Genomic DNA, 12153 nt, shown 5'->3' on the forward strand with positions numbered 1-12153 from the left:
TCTCTGCACAGAGGAAAGTGTTTGTATATGTGCATGTGTGTGTGTGTGTGAGAGAGAGAGAGAGAGAGAGAGAGCATTGCCCCCCTCCCCCGGCAGTCAGAATGAAGAGACAGATACCAGAATTAGGATATAAAGGGCCATTTTACTGAATAAGGACAAAATAATTTGCAACTGCAGCAAGGACCTAACTGGCGGTACAGGTCAGGCTCTGGGGTCATCCTTGGACCTCTGTCCTGCCCTGTCTTGGTGAGCCACCCTCTGCCCTGGGTGTGAGCCATCCCTTGTATGGCTGTGCCCTGGCCTGGCCAGGCGATGTGGTTTCCCCTTAAAACTCCCCCCCGGCCACAAAGCTGGGGAGAGGACTGGCTTGTTCAGGGGTTCCCCACCGGGTGTCTGTCCTCGCAACCGTGCCGCGAGGCTGCCAGCTGCTCCTGACAGACTCCAATTCCCCACCAATGGGGATATGCCACGGGTGCTCACTGCCCTGCTGCTTTCCCCCCTACTTCTAACCTGCATGGGGAGTGGCTAAACGACCCCCCCTACAGCTAGTTGCCCCCTCTGTACTGCCAGTGCAAGGTAGGTGAAAAAACTCCTCCCCCCCCAAATGCTAGTCATGGAATGGGAGAAAAAATCCTACTTAGCCCCAATAAATGGCGACTGACTAACCTGCACTGAAGTAGGATGAGGTGGGTGGGCCGCTCACGAGGCACAAATGGCTGCTGGGTGGGCGTAGCAGCCTTATGAGGCCTCTGTCACCACCCCCCCCCAGCATACCCAAATGCCTGGGAAGCCTTGTCTGCCTCCCCCTCCTCTGGGAAGGCAAATCCCGGTCCCCCAGCCAAGCGGCTGCTGCCATGGATAGGGAGTGCTGCATTGCCCCTCCAGTATGACTGAAGAGACAGACACAAGAATTGGGATATAAAGGGCCGTTTTATTGAATAACGACAAAATAATTTGCAACTGCAGCAAGGACCTTACTGGTGATACAGGTCAGGCTCTGGGGTCATCCTTGAACCTCTGCTCTGATCTGTCTTGGCAAGCCCCCTCTGCCCTGGGTGCAAGCCATCCCTCGTATGGCTGTGCCCCGGCCTAGCCAGACAATGTGGTTCCCCCCTAAAAGCTCCCTCCGGCGGCAAAGCTGGGGGGAGGACTGGCTTGTTCAGGAGTTTCCCACTAGGTGTCTGTCCTCACAACCGTGCCTCAAGGCTGCCAGTCATTCCTGATAGACCCCAATTTCCCACCAATGGGGATATGCCACGGGTGCTTGCCACCCTGCTGCTTTCCCCCCTACTTCTAACTTGCTACCACCAAGGCCAAGCCACTGCTTAGGCCTTTGTTCCCCACAGGTGGCCTAAAGCCACCCTGAGCCCTTGCTGCAGGTCCTGCAAGAATATCTTGTTCCCCTTCACTGAAAGATGCACTCGATCCCCTCGGTAGAGGTGTGCAAATTCGGCCCTGATTTGTAGATAGGACAGATAAATTCCCAACCCGCTAGCCAAGGCTTTAAAGAAGTCTCTGTTGGCCTTTTGCCTTGCCTTCTCTATTACTGTGAGGTGCAATGCTTCCCGTCAGACATGGCATGGAAGCATTGCCGACCAGATTATTAGGACGCCAGGCCAGTGCTTGCCTATCTCCTGCAAGTCTGCCTGTGCCTGCAAGGAAAGGGCCTTACCCTTCATAAGGCCAAGGTAATTGCCTCCCAGGTGTACAACCAGGATCTGGGGCGGTGGACCCCTCTGTTTGAACAAGAGTGGCAGCAATCCTGTCCACCTTAAGCCTCTTTTGTCTTGCCATTCAATGGTGGCCCACTGGCTCAGGCCAAGCTGGGACCCAATCTGCATCCTCTTCGTCTAGTGCACTGCCCAGAAAATCATGCTCTGGCCGCTGATGAGGATACGTGACCTCTCTTGTCGGCCACCTCCACCTAAAAGAAAATATTGGTAGGCAGTGTTCCCCTGATTCAAGGGATTCAAGGCGCAAACATAAACCTGATAGATGGCGGAGCGCCACCGCCCTACCCTCTGGATCACGGACCCTGGGTATCCCATGGCTGCCGCTGTGAATGCTGCCCCGATGCAGAAAGAATGGGTGCCGAATTTGACATTTGCTAAGTCCAGCTTGGAGAGGGCACGATCTGTGACTGCCCAGAACTGGTACCTGGTCAGTGGAGCCCCATCCACATGATGAAATAGGTCCTCTTGTTCCTTGCCAGAAACCTCGATATAGCTTCTAAGGGCAAGGACTGGGCATAAGTCCCTTTCCATGCATGGGCCCAATGTGACTTCCACACCCCTCTGCTTCTGGTCGGTCTTCGAGTGCCGGATGGTTATCACTACTTGTTCCTCTTTAAACTTAACATCCCTGGCCTGCAAGGCCCTGTTCAACTCGTCCGTCCATGACATGGCAACCAGCTCGCTGACCCTGAGCATCCCGAAGAATGCAGTGAGGGAAACAGCATGAAACAGGCCCTCTTCATACTTAGAGCTGCAGACCATGGCCCATGCTGTCTTCAGACCCCTCAAGATTTCAGGTGAGATAGGCTATCTCTGATCTTTGGGTGCCACTGCCCCCCAGGCCCATCCCTCCAGCATCTTTTGAATGCAGAAGTCCCCGGTGTTGTCTGCCAGGCCTTGCATGCAAAGGCCAGTGCCGTCAGCTGGCTCTTGATGTACTTGACTGCCAGCCCCTTACCTCTCTGGTTGATGCCGAACTACATCAGGTGCTCAACAGGGATAGGCCACAACTGGTGGAGACCTACCTGGCGCCTGAACCCTGTAAACTGCAGGACTGCCCTGTTGTATGCCCTCTGGGTGCTGGGGGCAATCACTGCTTGAATTGCCCTGCAGGCCTCGGGCCTGCCAATCTGCCAAAGGTCCTGGGGCATCTGGGCTGGCAGCAAGTCAGCCTTGGGGGCAAGCTGACGAAACCTGTCCATCTGCAGGCGAGACAGAACATCTGCCACTCTGTTGCTCACACCTGGGATGTGCCTGGCTGTAAACATAATATTAAGGTGCAGGCGCCTAAGAGTAAATATCTGGACCAGCCTCATTACCCTGGGTGATTTGAAGGAGAGGGAGTTAACTACATAGACCACTGCCAGATTATCGCACCAAAAATGCACCAAATGGTAAATGGCTGCTGGGTGGGCGGAGCAGCCTTATGAGGCCTCTGTTGCCACCCACCGCAGCATACTCGAATGCCCAGGAAGCCTCGTCTGCCTCCCCCTCCTCTGGGGAGGCAAATCCTGGCCCCCCAGCCAAGTGGCTGCTGCCATGGATGGAGAGTGCTGCATTCTTCTAGAATTAGGAGAGTACTTTTTTACACTAGATATTGTATTTCTGTGCTTCTTAAAAGGCAATGTCTGCCCATTGGTGAGTCTTCTTTTCAATTACTTTGTCAGCCTTCTACCCCTTTCTCTGCCCTCTCTCTCTCTCTCTCTCATTATTTAAATTTAGATTGTAAGCTCCTTGGGGCAGAGACCTTGCTTTATGCTTTTTCTGCTGACTTTTATACTGCAAAGCACTGTTTTTTGGGGTACAGTTTGTGGACCTGTCTGTGATATGTAGGGTTTCCAGGCCCCCTCAGCCTCCCAGTGAGGGACAGGGGCCTGGCACTTACCTTTCGGGAAAAGGGGGTGAGTGCGCACGGAGTGCGCGCGCCCACACAGGCGTGATGACATCACTTCAGGAGTGACCTTATCACGTGGCCCCTGGGCAGGCCCGTTTTCAGGTGCTGTGCTCCACAGCGCTGGAAATGGGCAGTTCTGCTGCGGATCGGGCCCGTTTTTGAGGCGCTGCGGAGTGCAGGAGCGTTCCTGTGCTTCGCAGCGCCTCAAAATGGGCCCGATCCGTGGCAGAACGGGTCCGTTTTCGACACTACTGAGTGCAGGAGCGTTCCTGTGCACCGCAGCACCTCAAAACGGGCACGATCCATGCCGAAACAGGCCCTTTTGCCGTGGATTGGGCCCAGGTACTGAAAACAGGCCCAGTTTGCCGTGGATTGGGCCCATTTTGAGCACTGCAGAGCAGAGAAGCACTCCCGCACTTCACAGAGGCCCCGATCCGGGCCAAAACGGGCCCGATCCTGGCAGCTGCGGTGCATGGGAGCACGGCACGCTGCGGGGGAGCACGCAAGGATGGTGCGCACCCCCCCCCCCGCTGCCCAGGTACGTGGGGGCGGGGTGTGGGGAGCGGAGGCGGGAGATTCCCTGCCCCCACTGGGGGTCTGGCATCCCTAGTGATATGTGATGGGATTATATGTTTGGGAAACCCCATCAAAATTCATGAGGATCCATTTAAATGTTCAGTTATGCAGTATCATGAGTAAATCCAGCATTTTTGATCGTATGGAAAGGGCTGTTCTTGCCTGTTCAGCTCACCACAGAACTTCTAATTGCTCATTCAAGGAAGAAGGAACTGTCTAATGATGTTTGCAGATGCTTCAGTTGTATAGAATTTGACCTAGAACAGTGTCATGCTGAAATGGAGCTCCAGAATTACTGGCAGGAGATGAGTTGAGGTGTCAGCTGCTAAAACAAAGCTCCCTGGGGGGAGGACATTCATGTTGTAAAGTGATGCTCAGTAATAGGGGGAAAGCATCATATGCTGAAACAGAACTCCCAAATGAGAAGATCCTCTGTGTTAAAGCAGTCATGGGTAAAATACAGTTTCCATGCTTCTTTGTTCCCCTGTGCATGCATACATGTGCTTTTGCACTAGAAGTAGATACATAGCTGCCTAGCAAGCTCTGATAAAAGGTGATCCAATCAGCAATCAATCTGCAGTTTATTCACAATTGCTGATTATGATGTGGGCCGAACTTGCAAATGTTTGAGCATCCCTATTCAGAGGCTGTTGGAAATTTTCCTTTTTAGGCAAAGGAGAAACAATAGATCATATATCTAATTCCAAACATTACTCCAGGGTGCTAATCAAAAAGCCTGCTCAATAGGACCAGATAAGGATGGCAGAGATATTTCTGCAAATCTGGGAGAATCCAGGAGTCAGATTCCTTAGAACTCTTTTCCTTCATCAGAAGCAGAATTATTGTACTTTGTGTTCTTTATTTTATCAATCCTGCATACTATTTGTATTGTTTGAAAAGAATTATATGGCAGATGGACTTAACTTTTCCTAACTCATTTTTTATGTTACAGAGTCTTCAGCCTTGTTGTTGTTGTTTTATTCTTGTTTCAACTGCCAGGAGAAATATTATGCTGGTTTGTTCTGCTTAGATTTGATCCTAAAGTAAAGACACTTTGTAAAAACACAAGTAGCACCACGTATGATGGATCCTGTGGAGATGTGCAAGAGAAACATTTGGTTTCCTGTTGAAACGGTAGTGGGAAGTGCCATCAAGTCATAGCCAGTTTATGGCAATCCCTGCTGGGGTTTTCAAGGCTGAAGACTAACAGAAGTGGTTTGTCATTGCCTGTCTCTGCATAGTAACTCTGGTGTTTCTTGGAGGTCTCCCATCCAATTTGGCTAGCCTGGGCTACTGAGATCAGGGCATGTTGAAATGACAATTCACAAATCGGAAATATAGAAGCATGTTGTAGAAAATTCACTTTGGATTTGCAAATCACAAATAACTAAAGGAAATTTACTCCTTCCTTAGAGGCAAAACTAAAGACAATATTGGGGTGGAGTCATCCCACCTCCTCCTCCTTTCATTGAGAAGATTTATTGAATAGTTTCTGTTCATGTGGTGGTTTCAGAGTCTGACCAATTCCACATTTGGAGTTAGGAAGACATGTTTATTCCTTAGCATTGTGGCAGGCCCTCTATAGAACATAGATGTGTTAATGTTCTGGCCCATAGGGCTCATCATTCACTCGGCAAGAATGTGGGAAGGTCAGGAAATAACAGTATATGTACTATGGCAGTGGGACTATTAGAAGGTGATGGAAGGGTATGTAAGCAGCAACATTTTATAAGCATGTATTCAAAATGGAATTTATTTCCTCTTGAAATGTTTTAAAAGAAAGTAAACCTAATTCTTTTTTTAACGTCCTCAACAGGTGCCAAGATGAATGCCCAGTTGGAACTTTTGGAGTACAGTGTGCAGAGACATGCCAATGTGTAAATGGTGGAAAGTGCTATCACATTAGTGGTGCATGTCTTTGCGAGCCAGGATACACAGGAGAGCGTTGTGAGATAAGGCTATGCTCTGAAGGTGTTTACGGTATCAAATGTGATAAAAGATGTCCCTGTCACTTGCCAAATACTCACAGGTAAAGTCCTAGAACTTTTGACAGACATTGGTACTATGAATTGATTCACAAGCAAATAAATAGTGCAGCAAAAGGAGGAGCAAAAAGGCTAATAAGAATTTAAAAACTCTAAAATTATGTCTATAACTTCAAGACCTGAGACAGCGTATGTAGTAGCTGCTGCCTGCAGGCTAAAAGGTTCTAGGTCTGTAAGAGATGGTCACTGAAAAGCAATACATTTTCTAGTGCATTCCCTGTAGCTCCAATATTTAGCTTTTATATTAGCTTTTCAGTTAATATAAAACAAAAGCCCCAATCCAAGAAGCACACTGGAAAATCTCTGTGCTCAGCAGACCTTTGTACTTCCCGTTTTGAATGGCAGCCTTACTGTGCTACACTGGCAGCTACTTATAGTTCCACAGTTTACCAGCTGTGGATGATAAATAAAATTAAGTAAGTGGTTGATTTAGGTTAACATTAGAGAGAAAAAAGCTGGGACTTGCAGGGTCCAATCTGGATTCCCCCCCCCCCCCACAAATCTCCCAGTCATTCATTCTATGAGTCCTCAGGAATTTAAGCAAGATGACTGCTTCTCCCTGCCTCTTTTTTTTTAAATGATACTCAGCTGCTATTAATATTCAGTTCCTTCCAGAGAAAGCTGGATTTGGATGGGTTTTTTGGGGGGAAGGGGTTAATTTACATATTTTCCAACATACAGGGAAAAGCCTCAAGAAGGTGGGACTACCTTGTCTCTGAGAAGTCCTGATTTGCCTCCTTTCTTTTCTACAGAGGGACCAGCCAGTTTACTATTACAGGATAGAAATAGTGATGAAGCAATAATATTTTCATAGTTTCTGATACCGGCAGATGAATAAGGCTGCTGTTCCAAAGTAAAAGCAAAAACGTTTACTGTGTGTGAATGCAAAAGAGCTTGCTGGAGTAATATTAACATGTAATATACGTTGTCCTTGGCAAAGACTGCTGTGACAAGCATTTCAAGATGCTTACTTGGAATATTTCATTGCTTTTAACATAGTGTATTATTCTGCTTAATTAAAAAAACTCTTTGTTTAAAATTCTGAAATAACTCCAAATGGCAGGAAAATATCTCCACTTTATGCAGCATCATTTTTTTAAAAAAGTTTTAATAGAGAAATAATGTTCTGATCAATTACGGTATTCAGCAATAGACCAACGTAGGGAAGCTATGAAATTTTCAAGGCCAAAATACACATTATGTTTGACATATGTTGGGACTCAAGTGGCCAACCCGGCTCATAGACAAGGACTAACCTTTTAAAATAACTTCATCACCCTGCACTGCTCCAAATGCTGCATTTTTGTCAGTGAAAACTGATAAATAAATCGTATGTAGGCACCAGAAACCTAATTAAAGGATTCCATGTTTGGGCCATTAGCAGAGTCTATTGTTTGACATAGGAAGCATGATTATAGGTGGTTGTGAGCTGATTCTGCTGGCTGCTGTGTGTACAGGAAAGAAAATGACATAAGCAAACACTTGCTTTATATTTAGAAAAGAAATAAGAGTTCTTTATTGTAGGAACTCCATACTCTGATAGGAAGGGAGGAGAGACAGCTCCTAACTACCTATCTAGTCTGAGGATGAACATGGATGCTAGGACAAGTCCTGCATCCATGCTGCCAAGATGGAGGAGAAGGGGAAAGATGTTTCCTGGAACAATGCCAGGAAGAGAAGAAGTGAGAGGGAGGAAGTCATGAGGAGAAAATCCTGAGAATAGCAATCTACATATTAAAGGACAGTCAGAGTAGTAAACAGAGTGCCCTGACCTCTCTATCTTTCTAAGTCTTTGGTTTGTCCCCCTCTGAAACCTGAGTAAAGGGACAGTGCTGAATCCTCCTCTTCCAACAAAACAACCAGAGGGTGGATTGTCTGCCACTTCCTCTGGCTCCATGTGTCAATTCCCTGGATATGTCACAAAATAGCATGGGAGGGAAGCATGAAACCCCGTCTTCCCTCCTGCAGCATTTGGAGCCCTGTGGGGCAACAAAGATGTTTGTAAATGTTTGTTCCTACTTTAATGTTTAAACTATGAGTTGAGTCAGGTACCTGTGGCCCAACATGTAGGACTGCCAAGCTCCTGCTGGGGGCAAAGGATCCCTGCCACCCTGCCTCTACTTACCTGACTGGTGAGGGGGGGAGCCACCTGGGGGGGAGGCAAGCACTTGCTTCTGTATTGCACCGGAAAATGATGTCACCATGACAGGTGTGGGAACACATGTGCATGGAAGGTAAGTTCCTGCTGCCCTGTCCCCCAGTTTGGCTGTGGGAGACCTGGCAACCCTACCAACGTGTCAAACGTAACATGTAATTTGGACCTCAGGGAACTTGTTCAGCAGACAAATTCACCTTGTTTGACATTCATGATCAGACTCTAAGCTTATAAGGGATATGTATGGGTTGCATCAGGCAACTCCAGTAGCTTGGGAGAAGTGAAATAAAAACTGGGCTTTTCCTGACCCCCAAATTTGCTGCATCTCAGAAGGTCTGGGAGGCAAAAATGCTTGCAGGATAGGGAATCAGAAGAACCTGATTTCTCACCAGTTGGGAGTCAGTCCTTGATTTCCTCCTTGGCTTAAACAATTTGCAAGGTACATACCTGATCTCCCCAAGAGGAGATCAGAAGCTAACTCCCAACCAATCCCTCATCAGCTGGTTGTTGACTTCTGATGGCTTCCTGTTCTGTGAATACACACAAACAGTTGCAAAGAGCTGAATAGCCAGGTAATTAATTGGCTGCCGTCACCACCAGCAAACAGGGAATTGAACTGGCAGGTATTTGAATATCCCTAGACCAGTGATGGTGAACCTATGGCATGTGTGCCACAGCTGGCATGCGAGCCAAGTCACCGATCGCTAGGTCCAGGGCTCATTTGGAGGGGGAACGCCTGCAACGGCGTTCCAGTAGCTCTGAGCAGAGATCACATGGGTTTTGGCCCTGCACACGTGATTCCTTTTCCTCAAGGCTGCCTCAGACTCCCTGCTGCCCATCTCTTTAGCAGCAGGAAGCGGAGGTAGCAGCCAGGCTGCTGGGGTTGGCTTTTTAAAGAAGAGTAAGCTCCTTTGATTTAACTTGCTTTACTTTCAGTTGTGGCTCTTGAGTGAGAGAGAGAAAGAGAGAGTGCTTGCAAGCTGCTGGTGCAAAGAAGGGCAAATTGCTTTGATTTAACTTGCTTTACTTTCAGTTGTGGCTTTTAAGCGAGTGAGAGAGAGAGGGGGGGAGTGCTTGCAAGCAGGGCTGCTGGTCTAAAGAAGGGCAAACTGCTTTGATTTAACTTGCTTTACTTTCATTTGTGGCTCCTGAGTGAGAGAGAGAGAGAGAGAGAGATGTTAATTAGTTGGGACAACTGTATGAGTTGCTTTTTCTTAACTAAAACCTCAGTATTCAGGCTTAATTGCAGTGCTGGCACTTTGAAATAAATAAGTTGGTTTTGTGTTGCAGTTTGGGCACTTGGGCTCAAAAAGGTTCGCCATCACTGCCCTAGACTGAGCAGAATTCCTTTCTAATTTTTATAAAGATGATTGTTCACTGATATGGTTGCTGGATTTCCATGTGCTACACATAAATCTGAAGAAGGGAGCTTTGACTCTCAAAAGCTTACATCCTGTAGACGTTATCTCTTTATAAGTTAAACATTGTTGTTCATTATAAACAGCTCTCGGATCTGTTACTTCATATGGTACCACCCATGAAGGGATACCACTTTCCATGTAATTCTTGTATTTCTTCCAGATTGTGAAAAGGCTTCTTCTGATATAATGATGCAAAAACATAGAGTCCGCTTTAACTTTGTCATACCACAAGTAGGCATGCCATCCAAACAATTTTTTATGTCCCTCCAAGGCCAGCAATTTGCGGTCTTTTAGCGTTATCCAATCTTTTAACCAAGCCAGACAAATTGCTTCATAATATAATCTTATGTTTGGCAGTTGCAGTCCCCCTCTTTCTTTCGAATCTTGTTAATACTTTCATTTTCACCCGGGGTTTCCTGCCTGCCCACACAAAGTCTGAAATTTTTCTTTGCCATTTGTCGAATTGTTTGAAGTCTTGGATAATTGGAATAGTTTGCCGCAAAAACATCACACGTGGTAACACATTCATCTTTACTGCTGCTATCCTTCCCAACCATGACAAATTTAATTTATTCCATTTTATCAAATCTCTTTCTATTTGTTGCCACAGTTTCTCGTAATTATTTTTAAATAAATCTATATTTTTCGCAAGCTCAATTCCTAAATATTTTACTTTGTTAGTTACCTCGCAGTCTGTTGTCTCCATTAATTCTTGCTGTTTTTGCTTCGTCATATTCTTACACAATATCTTTGACTTCTTTTTGTTCACATAAAATCCAGCCAAGTCTCCAAATTCCTTTATTTTATCTATTATTTTTGGCATGTTATCTATTGGATCTTCCACTATCAACATTACATCATCCGCAAATGCTCTGACTTTGTAGGAAAATTCCTTTATTTTTATGCCACGAATTGTATCGTCCTCTCGAATTTGAATCAACAAAATTTCCAAAATCAAAATAAACAACAATGGAGACAATGGGCAGCCTTGTCTTGTACCTTTACTTATTTTCAATTTCTTAGTCAAATCGTCATTGACTACAATCGCTGCACATTGGTCTTTATAAATTCCTTTAACTGCTTGTATGAACTTTTCTCCCATTTGCAGCTTTTCCATAGTGGCAAACATAAAGTCCCAGTTCAAATTGTCAAATGCTTTTTCCGCATCCACAAAAAAGAAACCAACTTCTCTATCACAGTGCTTGTCGTAGTATTCAATAGCGTTTATTACTGTCCTTAAATTGTCCTTAATTTGTCTATTAGGTAGGAATCCAGCCTGTTCTTCTGCAATAAATTCCGCCATCCATCCCTTTAACCTTTCCGCCATAATTTTCGCAAATATTTTATAATCATTATTCAGCAGCGAAATTGGCCGATAGTTCTTAACATTAGTTAAATCCTGTCCATCTTTCGGGATCAATGATATATTAGCTTCATTCCATGAATCAGGAATCTTTTGGCCTTGCAAAATTCCATTGATTACCTCCCTTAGAAACGGTGTCAGTTCATTGGCCATCGTTCTATAAAACTTTGCTGTTATTCCATCCGGTCCTGGCGCTTTCCCTAGTTTTGTTGATTGTATAGCTTCTTTTATTTCTTCCTCTGTCACTTCCCTATTTAACTTCTCTTTCCATTCCTCTGAAATTGTTGGAAGCTTCATTTTCTCCAAATATTCCGCTATTGAATCTCTATTCACCTCCTTTTTTTGGTACAGTTTTGCACAAAATTTAAAAAAGGCTCTACTAATGGCAGATTGATCCATCAATATATTATCTTCTTCTCGAATCTTAGTTATGGTTTTCTTCTCCTTTTTTTCCTTTAACTGCCACGCTAAGTATTTCCCAGGTTTATTTGCACCTTCAAACGACTTCTGCTTCATTTTTTTAAAATTCCACTCCAATTCTTTGTTATTCATTGCCGTCAATTGTTCCTGCAGGATTTTCATATCCTGATATATTTTCTTTTTCCCTGGTCTTTTCTTAAGTTGTATCTCTTTGGCTTTAATTTTTTCCATAATTTCAAGTCTCTTTTCTTCCTTTCTCTTCCTAGCTCTTGCGTTCAAGTCCATTAGTATTCCTCTAATCACAGCTTTATATGTGTCCCATACCTTATAAGTTGGTACATCTTTGTTCAAATTGTACTGTATAAAGAATTTGGTTTCTCTTCGTAACAACACAATGTTTTCTTCTGTCTGCAGCAAGTCTTCATTTATCCTCCATCCTCTTCCTTTAGTATTTTTTCCAAATCTCCACATGATTGGATTATGATCTGAGCCTACCTTGGGCATTATCTCCACATCTCTAGTCCGTAACACCAATTCTTTTGAGGC

The 12153-nt window shown here is 45.4% G+C and overlaps 1 protein-coding gene across 1 annotated transcript in view; it reads left to right on the plus strand.

Moving 5' to 3' along the window:
* The window catches only part of MEGF10 (multiple EGF like domains 10), a 222265-nt gene that overhangs the window by 129164 nt on the left and 80948 nt on the right, over nucleotides 1-12153 (plus strand). Inside the window, exon 9 of the mRNA XM_054987352.1 lies at nucleotides 6020-6232. Coding sequence (XP_054843327.1) covers nucleotides 6020-6232 — 213 coding nt within the window. The remainder of the gene's footprint in view (nucleotides 1-6019; nucleotides 6233-12153) is intronic.

This window comes from Eublepharis macularius, chromosome 8, assembly GCF_028583425.1.
Source record: "Eublepharis macularius isolate TG4126 chromosome 8, MPM_Emac_v1.0, whole genome shotgun sequence".
NCBI classification, from domain to species: domain Eukaryota; kingdom Metazoa; phylum Chordata; class Lepidosauria; order Squamata; family Eublepharidae; genus Eublepharis; species Eublepharis macularius.